Here is a 10,985-nt window from a genome sequence, read left to right as displayed (position 1 = left end):
GGGCCTGATCCACACCTGGTCCAGGTATCAGCTCAGTCTGGAAACTCTGCTCAACACTGTAAGCCCACCCCCACCTACACCTCCTATAGATCCCGACCTCCTGGCACGGCGCCCCCAGCCCAAAGTCACCCAGAAAGGTCCCTTGGGGTCTGCTGTGCCCTGTGAGAAAGGGCCATGTAGCGTGTTGTGAAGTGCAGTTGAGTCAGTTCCGACTCATAGCGACCCTGTATAGGGTTTCCGAAGAGCAGCTGATGAGCTTGAACCGCCAACTTTGTGGTTCAAACTGATCTTGCAGTTTAGAGTATTAACCTGCAGGATACAGTTCCACAATTAGCCAGGAATTAATACTTTAGGTTTAGCTGCAAAACAAAAATCCTTCCACCCTTACTGGTCACAATGGCCTCAACCTTTAAAAATGTTCTCAAAACCCCAAGTTCTCGATCCTGTTGGGATTTTTCCACTGTGTCTCTAAGACACTGATCAAGGGTAGGGTGCACAGTGACACCTCACCTACACCGTGTGCCCACCAAGTCTCCTGATGGGCTTTTCCTGATACACATCAAGGGGCCGGGGATGAACTATTCAAGCAGGGCCTGCTCATGGTTACCCAACAGGGGAAAATGCTCGACACCTTGGTGACCAGTTTTGTGCGCACATAGAGTATATTTCCACTGGATCCGTAGGTAAAATCCATATATTTTTTAAAAACTAAGCCCATCTCCCAATCCCCATTAGAAAAAATATGATTTCATAGACAAGAGTAAAAACATGCACCTACAAGGCCTCTGCTCGCCCAGGTGCTCTTCGGCTCTGTTGAAGGCTGTGCACAAAGTACCTCTCATTCTGCTGGAAGACTGAGACCCAGCACCTTCCGATGCACAAGGTGGAGGAGAGTCCACCAGGCTGGATCGCTCACCCGCAGAATGGAGGTGGAGGCTGGGCAGTGTGCCAATTCAGGCGGGCCCCAGAACCACAACCGTGGACGTCAATGACAGTGGACGGAACTTCTTGTCTGGCTTTTCTCTACCCCTGAGTGGGAGCCGTGAGGAGGCAGTGGGTCCTCTCTGAGTCTAGGCTGGGGCATCTGCAGGTCTCTCCACTGTGTGCAGAGCCGGATCCTTCAGTGGGGCATCCTGTGCACTGTGGGTGTGGAGCAGCAATCTGGTTTCCACCCACCGGATGCCAGCAGCACCCTCTTCCCTGCCGTGACCATCATGTCCCAAGGTAGGCCCAGGTCCCTGGTGGTGAGGACCTCTGGACCACCCTCACCAGTGGCACACTGCTCACAAGCCTTTAAGCCTGAATATTTTTTGTTGCTCAAATGTCTTTTTGATAAAGTTGAACGGAATCATTTAAAATATGCCTTCAGTGGAGAGTACCAAGAATGACCATCTACTTGATGGATTTTATTTCCTTCCTGTAAAGATCTTTGGGCAGCTGTTCGTTTCTGTTAGGTTAAGGGGAGTGAATGGAGTAGGCCTCATCAACTCCTTCTAGTCTTTTTAGAGGCCTTCTATAAAGCCAAATCTTTTTTTTTTCTTAAAAAACCCCAAAAAACCCTAATATATGGCCAGCAGAGGTCCTTGGACGTGCATCTTTGATTATTTGGAAATAAAGCATGTAAATGTCTCCACAAGACAATCTTATGAGGAGCTTGAAAGCGTCTACAGGAGGGCTGGAGGCGGCGTCAGGAGCCACTCTGTGCTGGGCATTCCCTGGGGAGAGGACAACTAAGCACGGTGAGTCCCTCCGGAGGGCAGGGACTGACCTTAGACACGTGTGTGATGATTTTCTCTAGGACGCTACTCTCTATTTTCTCACCTGCCTCCATGTGGAATTTTTTTTTTTTTTCCGATTAAAGTAATGTGGCAGAATTACCTGACATAATTACTTCTTATTTTGTAAACCACATTCCTAGCTCTGAATAAATTATTTATTCAAGAACATCACACAAAGTAATTCCTATTTTTTTTCTAAGCTTAAGGAAGCTCTACTCAGTAGAACTCAATTTCTAAACATAAACTAAGAATGAAAGCAGTTGCTGGGTAATTCAAAAGGGAGGACTACTGTTGTAGAGAGGCCGTGCGGGTTCAGGTGTGAGGGGCTGGGCCCCGATGTCCCCCCACACTGTGCCCCATGGAGTTAGGTGTCAGATGCCAGGTGAGCTAGCCAATGTGCCACGTCCCACAGGTTCAGGTATAACGACGCTGGACCCTGACGTGGGACCCTGATGTTCCCCCCAGCTTTGTGGGGTCAGGGTGTGAGTGAGAACTGGTCCTGCTCTGTGGGCTTCTCCACCCAGGCCCCGAGGCCCGCCTTGATGAAGGCTCTGAACAGACACTGCTTGGCTGCCTGGTATTCCTTTGCGACCAGCTTGGACTCGTGGTACACATTGGGCTTCGTGATCTTGGAGCGTAGTAAGTTTGTGGGTACCTGTACACGAATATGAAATGATTACAACTGCTTTAGTAGTAACAGTACCAGGTAAAAACAAAACTTAATGAGCCATTCAAACAATGGTGTGTAGGGCTATTCTGGCTTCTGGGAGACAACCCACAAAGACCAAGTGAGCCCATGAAGGGATCCTGTGACATTAAAAAGCACAAACCCCTCTCTCTAATTCATCACCTCCAAGCAGCAGTCTCCCTGGTTAAAGGGGTAGCTGAGGTGTCTTGGTGGCACAGTGGGTTAAGTATTGGGCTGCTAACTGAAAGGCCGGCAGTTCAAACCCATCAGTCTCTCTGCAGGAGAAAGGTGAGTCAGTCTGTTTCCTTAAAGATTTACAGCCTTGTAAACCCTCTGGAGCAGTTCTACTTTGTCCTTTAGGGTTATTACGAGGTGGGATAGATTCACAGCAAAGAGTTTGTTTTTCTGTAGTTTTTTAGACCCCTCTTTCTGTCATGTTTTCTGGAAGACCTCACACCACTGGTTTAAATTCCACTATTAACATTTTAACTGTTTTGAAAAAAATAACATGTGCACATTGGTGTATGTACATTTTGTCACACCAAAGAACTCCAAGTCATCCCCATATGGCTGGCTGTGGCATTTTTGTGCAGGTCTTGATAACAAATCCCTCCTGCCATCTCCATCTTGCTAGAGAACATTCTGGAATTACACGATGGCGCCAGGGGTCACCATGGGAGACCAGAGAGGACCACAGGCCAGCAAGGGGGACCAGAGGTGACATGGGCCAGCCTGGGTCACCACCCAACCCTGTGGGTAGGGCCCCTTGCCATGCTACTGCTCTACCGCTGGCTTCACAACAACTGTGTGTTACAAACTTGACTACAGGGGCCCTGAAAAAAGGGTAAAAAACCTTCATGGAGGGTTGAAAGGAAATCAATAAATATCTGTGTCGCTTTGAAGGAAGAGGGCAGGGTGGAGTCATGCTACAAGTCGCTCTCAATGCCCTAGTGATAGAGAAGCGCCCCCCAGTGAGGGAGACGCTCACTCTGGTTCTGGGGGCCAGGTGGGGGCAGCCGACTGCGAGATGTGCTAGGATTGAAGTGTCAGGACTGGCTTCCACACTAACAACAGTCCTAGGAAACACAGAAGTTCCATTCGTTTCTTAGAACAGTTTAAGGGATAGCAGCAAGCATAGCAGGATGCTGCATGACAGGGGTGGGCCGGGGGGCCCAGTACCTGGCCGTGGACGCGCATCCAGCGACAGTACAAGGCGTGCTTACACAGGCGGGACGCACGGCCCAGCTCGTCCTTCCCTGTCGTGGCATTGATGACCTCAATGGCCGAGTCGCCCACCGTCCAGTTAACACTGAAGTTGGGCGCCTTCCCTGGCTGCCGGGCCTCCGCATTGCTGATGCCTGGGACAGAACAGACAGAGAATGAGGCAGTGCTGACATGCACTGAGGACAAGGTTAAACACATGCGTACCATGGACTGAATTGTGTCCCCCCCAAGTATGTGTCAAGATCCTAACCCCTGGACCTGTGATGCTGTTTGCAAATAGGATTCTAGACCACAAGTGAGTCGGGCAAATTCTAAATCCACTTATTTCTGAGTTATAAAATGAGCAGAACAGACACAGACACACACACAGGGGGAAACATGCCATGTGAGGACACTCTACAAGCTAAGGACCCAAGGGATGCCCAGGGTTATCGACAGGGATGCACACAACATGGCTGAGAACCTGATTTGAGCTTCTGGCCTGCAGAACTGTGATGTACTATGTTTCTGCCTTTTAAAGCCACTCACTGGTGATGTTCCTGTGGTGTTCCAGCCACACGAGAGGACTAAGACAGCAGCTTAGTGTCAGCCCCAGGTGCTGCCGGGAGAGGCCTCGTGCGGACATGTGCTAGATTGAGCTGCATCACAGACTCTCCCAGCAGTGCCATCTCCCTGAGGCTCCCATGCTGTCTGGTCAAGCCTCGGTCTTGTATGGACAGTCTTATATGCTTGCTGGTGATGGGTCAGGCAGGCAGGCAGGTCTGACAGAAATGTAAATGTGGAGACACTATACTACTTCCTGTCTACAATCAAGCCATTAGTCTAGGTGGTCTGTGCACAGACAGGTCGGTGGACAGTAAGTGGCACTGAGATCAATTTGGTGCCTATGAACACCACCTGGACCTGAGTGTGTGTGTCACCCTGGGCATGAGTCCAGCTTCTCTAGGGATTAACTAACTGATAGATCCAGCAGTTTACTGTAACATGACTGTAGATTTCAGAGCACTAAGTGGACATTTTTAGGAAGAATAACAACTTTGGTTACAGGAGGACTGAGGATTATAAAGTACACATCTTCTATTCACTCTAGCCATAAAACTGACTTGTCAAAATTAATCATTAGTTTAGACCCACAGGTTGTACTGTGGCCACCTATTGAGTCTTTTTCTGAACACCTGTGGAGTGCACCTCCGCTGCCTTGCAGTTGGTGTTGGCCCCATTTGTTTTATATATAATCCTTCTAAAAGACTAATGAAGACTCGGAGAATAGAGGGAATTAGATTCAAGTTCTATCAGGTTCTAGCCCACAAATATTGTTTAAGAAATACATTCAAAAAAGATAAACAAGAAATTATAGACTACTCTGGAGTTCCCAGTTAATGCACTACGCTGTTAACCACAAGATGGGAGGCTTGAGACCACCCAGAGATGCCTTGAAAGAAAGGCTAGTGATTTACATCTGCAAATACCATCCAGTGAAAGCCCTATGGAGCACAGGGTTTGGAAGCAATTTGATGTCAACTGGTTTGTTACAGGTCAATCTACTTGTCCCATCCCACCTGTTAATACAAACATGCACGCTCCCAGGGAGACCTCTCTTACAAGCTCCACATTTGTATATTTCAACTATCTTCTTACAATGCTCACCAGAATGCCTAAGGGAATCCCAATCTCTCAATTTCAAGTAAGACCTAGCAGAGGTTCTTGCTTCTCTCCCCACTCACCCTCTCCCCTTCAGGATCAGAGTCAATCGGAGTTGCAAGGATCTGGTTGTTAATTTAGGAAACTGGAGGGCATTCTTGATACCAGGTGCCCCTAGTTAAAGGAAATGATGAGGCTGATTCAAGGCTTCTGTCTCTTCCATTAAATTACAAATCATCTTTTCTATTCTAAGACAGGAGCATTTAATTTACTTTACACCAAGCTGTAGAATTTACTTTACAGCCCACAGGCTGTAGAAGGCCCACAAATCTGCCTTGCCAAGACAACTGCATTTCTGGCCATCACACTTTTTTTTTTTACTGCCATCGAGTCAGTTGTGACACATAACGACCCTGTATAGAGTTTCTGAGGAGTGGTGGGTGAGCTTGAACAGCCGACCTTGCGATTCAAACCAACTGTGCATTAACCCACATCGTCACACCAGGACCCCATCACATTAAGGGTGAGTTAATTAAATGTTTGACCAAATATAGCAGGTTAATTTTTAAGTCGATAATTTTGTATGGCCTGTGAATGTCCTAACTTTTTACAGAAAAAGGTTCCCCACCCTGCTTTACACCAGTGTTTTTAACTGGAGCACAACATATAGACAGAAAAGACAACAGATCGTAAGGGCACTGACTGCCTGGCGCACTTTATAAAGTGGACATGGCATCCAGGTAGGAAACATGGCTGCATGCATGCTGGGACCACCCCTGCCTTCTTGTCACCATCCCCTACATTCAGCGATCAAATAACAGTTTATTTGCACCAAAGAAGGACCCTCTGCATGGTCTAGCAGTGCTGACCTTGGTCTGTGAGGAGAAGATTCTGGAACTGGCAACTGTCAGGACTTGTGAGTAACTTGAAGTGTTGATATGTTCAGCCCCATCTAGGGCGCTATGCATTTGCCAGTTTAAAAAAAGAACCACAAAGAGATGGTCTTGAGCATGTTTTCAAAGACTCCCAGTCTTCATTACATACAGTCTTGGTGAGAATGAACAAGAGATGTGTGAGAAGACTCTTCTGAAGCCAGTTTGGTGATAACTATATTCCTGGTGTGGCACTGTAGGATCAGCACTCAACTTCAAGGTCGGTTTGAACTGCAAGGTTGCTGGTTCAAATTTATCAGTCGCTCCTTGGAAACCCTATACAGGGTTACTGTGAGTTGGAACTGACGGTATAGCACTTAACTACAACTACATATTCTAATGGGTGCTACTGCCCCAAAGTGTGAATGATATCAGCTGGGCACAGCCATTCATTCTCCCTCTAGGAGGCTGCACACCCACAAAGCTCTCTGACCGCATCATTTCTACCACAGCTGTGACCCGCATGGCACCACCCACTACTAGTTCTGCTCTCTGGCCCAAGAACTAGCCAAGAAGAGGTACAGATGGACTGCAACACCCACACCATCACTTTTAGTAGTTTGATCACACAAACCTCCCACATCCCTCACTTGCTACAAGGACTCTGTAGTGCTGGGCTGCTGGGCCCTTTCCCAGAACCCATCACACATCTGATGTATGATGATCAGCCCCAAATTTATATGTCTCCACCTGCCACTTAGGACTAGGAAGCAACAGGTGAGGAATCTAATACATTTGAGGGGAAGGGTGATAGGGCAAAACAGCAGGGGTTAACCTAGGGGGAATGCCAGCCCTCAGGGAAACACTGCACCATCTGTCCCTGCAGCATGTCCAGGTTAGGTCTTGCCCACTGAGCACTTATCAGTTGCATACCTCCAGGGCCCCAGGACATTTGCACTGAGACCTTTCCTCACCTCACTTCCCTGCGGTCTGCTCTTACAGCTCCAGGTTTATATTCCCTAAGTAAAGGATCAGCATCCCAGCTACTTATCTCAGTCTGTTTTTCTATGGAATCCCCAACTAACACAAGTAGGTATTATCCACTTTCAACTAGTAGTCTTCCCATAAGACTGGTCAGCATGCATGAAGGAGTGTACAATTAGGAGTATATTTTAAAAGCAGTTATCTTGAGTGAAACAGAGAGGACGATGTTTAAGATTGGACATTCAATGCTGAACTGAAGATTAAAAAATTAGCAGCCTTTAGTGGATTAATATTCTTTTCACATTTTTATGGAACAATTACATCCTGGTCCATAAAACAACTCAATTTTTTTTTTTAAAGTCAAGTCATAAGATGAAATTAAATTAGAAATCAACAACAGAAAGATCTCTGACAATTCCCCTTATTTTTTTAAACTAAATAGAAGACTTCTCAAATAACTCATCTGCTACAATTCGTCTGTCATTTTGTTGTACTTTGGTGGCTTCTGAGTTGCTGTGATGCTGGAAAAGTATACCACTGGTATTGTAAATACCAGCAGGGTCACCCATGGTGGGTAGGCTTCAGTGCAGCTTCCAGACTAAGACAAACTAGGAATGAGAGGCAATTCTGAATAGTTTGCCACTGAAAATCTTATGAATGTTGTTGTTGTTGTTAAGTGTTACTGAGTTGGTTCCAACTCATAGCGATCCTGTATAGGGTTTCTGAGGAGCAGCTGGTGAAACTGTCTGATAGGTGTTGGAAGATGAGCTCCTCAGGTTGGAAGACACTTAAAATAAACTGCCTCTTCAAAGTAAAAAGTTGATTTTAATGATGTGGATGGGGTTAAGCTTTTGGAAACTTCATTTGCTGATGGGACACAACTCAAAATGAAAAGAAACAATTGCAAACATAAATTAGTCATTGCAAGATGAATCTAGGAAAATTCGAAGTTGTCAAAAATGAAATGTAACACATGAAGATCGATATCCTAGGCATTAGTGAGCTGAAGTGGACCAGCACTGGCCATTTTGAATAAAAAAATCATATGGTTTTTACAATCGAAGAGGAATGGCTTTGCATTTATCATCAAAAAGAATATTTCAACATTTTCTTTATCTTAAAGTACAATGCTGTCTGTGATAGTGTAGTATCCAGACGACTACAAGGAAGACAAGTTAATACCACTATTATTCATATTTACGCACCAACCATTAAAGCCAGTGATGATGAAACTGAAGAATTCTATCAGCTTCTTCAGTCTGAAATTGATCAAATATGCAATTAAGATGTACTGATAATCACTGGTGACTGAAATGAGAAAATAGGAAACGAAGAAGGGTCTGTAGTTGGAAAATACTGCCTTGGTGATAGAAATGATGCTGGAGATTGCATTACAGAATTTTGCAAGACCAATAATTTATTCACTGCAAATACCTTTTCCAAGAACATAAAAGGCAACTATGTGGGCTGTTGCAAGATGTTGGACTAGGCAGAAAGACTGTAGGGACCCTCTTCAACACAGATTTGGATAATCAAATGAAACAGATGCAAATGGTAGTCCTGGAACTCTGAGCTTCAGATGAAGGATAGAGCAGTGGACTGAATGCTCTCTAGGAGAGAGAGCTGAGTAGACATGGCAAAAAAGGAGACTGCTGACCTGTGCCTGCCAGAAACAAAATATATTGACACTGCAGAAACATATCTGTGGCTCTTGGAGACAAAGGTGAAATTTTTTTCTTGTTCTCCACATTCCCCTGGTGACCAGAGGTGAGGTCATGCTCCATCCATGTTCACCCCAGGGAAGTTTCAGCTCTCCTGGTGCTTGGAGCCACATGGAGGTGAGCACCATACTTATGAGCCCATTCAAGGAAGGCTCCATTAGCCCTGTTTGGCAGGCTCTGTTTCAAACCTGGAGAGCTGACCCTGGACAGCCCTGGGCTAGTTAGTCCTCAATAGAAGAAGCAGCTCAACAGACATGTGGGGGAGGGGAAAAACAAAACAAAACTAAAAAAAAAACCAGAGAGACTGGTGATTTGATTTGTGCTGGCCAGCCAGGCATGGTGAGGTCATCTTGAACTTTCATGGGCAACTTAAAAGACAAGAGGACCGTAGATGGTGCAGAGGCATATTACTTATAGGTGGCGAGAAAGGTACAAAAGTTTTTTTCTTGTACCCCACATTACCCAGATGACCAGATGTGTTTCTGGCCCCTGACCGCACATATTCCCAGGGAAGCGCCTATTCTCAGAGCTGTCAAAGTGTGTGGGGAGCTCACACCAACACTGGCAACTGGAATAAGATGTGGCCTGTTCCAGACCTGCAGAGTTGGTTCTGGACGGCTCTGGAATAGCAAGACTTCTTATCTTCAGCTGCCCCCCGGGATGAAAATACCCTGATCCCCCAGCTGCTTTGGTGTCTGTAGTTCTAGACTGGGTGCCCAGCACAGACAACACCTAGCCCTACAGGAACGACAGCTAGGATCCAGTGTTATCATTTCATCCATTACCCACCCACAACGTGAGGTCCTTGGCTGGCAGAAGACCCCAGAATTTTCTCCTATCTGGGTCTGGCACCTGCCCTGGATTTGTCCTTTCATTGCTTTTGTTTGTTCTTTCATCTTTTCAATCTCTTGCTTTCTATCCACATGATCTCCCCTCACATTTTTTCTTTTCTTTTTTTTTTTTTTTTCTGTTTCTCTTTCTCAACTGCTGATGCTCCGCCTCCCCCCCCCCCCCCCCCGCCCATTTTATTTACTACTCTCTGGTCTTTTTCCCTTTTGTTCATTCCTCTCCCTAATTGTGTTTAGTTCTTTTTCCATTTCCTTTTTATTATTTTATTTCCCCCTTCCCTCTTTTCTCTTTGATTTTTGTATTCTTTTACTAGCAATTGGCTGATATTTTTCTTTATTCTTCACTTTTTTTCACAGTTATTTGCTTGCTTTCCTTTTCTCTTGTATGTGTCTTCTCTTCTTGCCTCACCCGTCAGGAGACAACAGCCATATTATACAGCCCAGCCACAAAAGTGCCCTCTAGAGTCCCACATTAGCAATCGCTAATACACTGGATCCACAACAACCAACATCAGTTAAATCCATCCTGAGCTAAAATGCAGGAACAGTAGTGAACAGAGAATGGTGAACAAGTTCATTTCCTGATAACACCACCAGGAGGCAGTTGGTGAGTGCCTAAGAATACACCAACAAACAATTGTCAGCTTAATACATATACAACACCACCACAATGGCTTAAAAGCAGCAGACAATTTCTGTTCAGAACAAGAAACAAGGCAGACTGGCACAAAAAAATAACCAAGAAGCACACCTAGAAAACATTTTTGAGGGAAAAATGGCATTTGAACTACCTAAAAAAAACCCTCAAGAGTATGATATTTAGGTACCTCCTAGGATTGACAGAAAAGGTTGAGAAAAACAAGGAAAATTCAATACAGCACTTTAGGAGCAATCAAACAAATAAGATAAAGGATTGGAGATAATAGAAAACTTGCATATAGAAACCCAGAAGATTAGTACTAAGATTTCAGAAATGGAAAATACAATGAAACGGTAAAGGAGTAGATTTGAATCAAAGGAAGCCTGAACTAGTAAGCTTGAAGATAAATCTCTCAATACTAGTATGTTAGAAGAAAAATTAGAATATTTAATGAAAAAATCTGAAGAAAGTCTGATTCATGTGATACAACATGAGGAGGAATTCCAGAACAGAAAGCGACAAAGAAAAGCACAGCAAAGATAGTCAAAGAGCTATTGGAAGAAAAATTTACTAATATCATGAAAGATGA

At 45.2% G+C, this 10,985-nt stretch overlaps 1 protein-coding gene across 1 annotated transcript in view; it reads right to left on the bottom strand.

Annotated features, from left to right (window-relative positions):
• Positions 1-2,235: 2,235 nt before the first annotated feature.
• ADARB1 (adenosine deaminase, RNA-specific, B1) overlaps positions 2,236-10,985 on the bottom strand; it is a 101,722-nt gene continuing 92,972 nt past the window's right edge. Inside the window, exons 9-10 of the mRNA XM_006876557.1 lie at positions 3,646-3,824; positions 2,236-2,433 (exon numbers count right to left, since the gene is read on the bottom strand). Coding sequence (XP_006876619.1) covers positions 2,254-2,433; positions 3,646-3,824 — 359 coding nt within the window. The 3' untranslated portion in view covers positions 2,236-2,253. The remainder of the gene's footprint in view (positions 2,434-3,645; positions 3,825-10,985) is intronic.

The sequence above is a fragment of the Chrysochloris asiatica genome, unplaced genomic scaffold (genome assembly GCF_000296735.1).
Source record: "Chrysochloris asiatica unplaced genomic scaffold, ChrAsi1.0 scaffold00391, whole genome shotgun sequence".
NCBI lineage: Eukaryota > Metazoa > Chordata > Mammalia > Afrosoricida > Chrysochloridae > Chrysochloris > Chrysochloris asiatica.
Note: the sequence above shows the minus strand (reverse complement) of the source record. Positions and strands in the feature narration are given on the sequence as shown.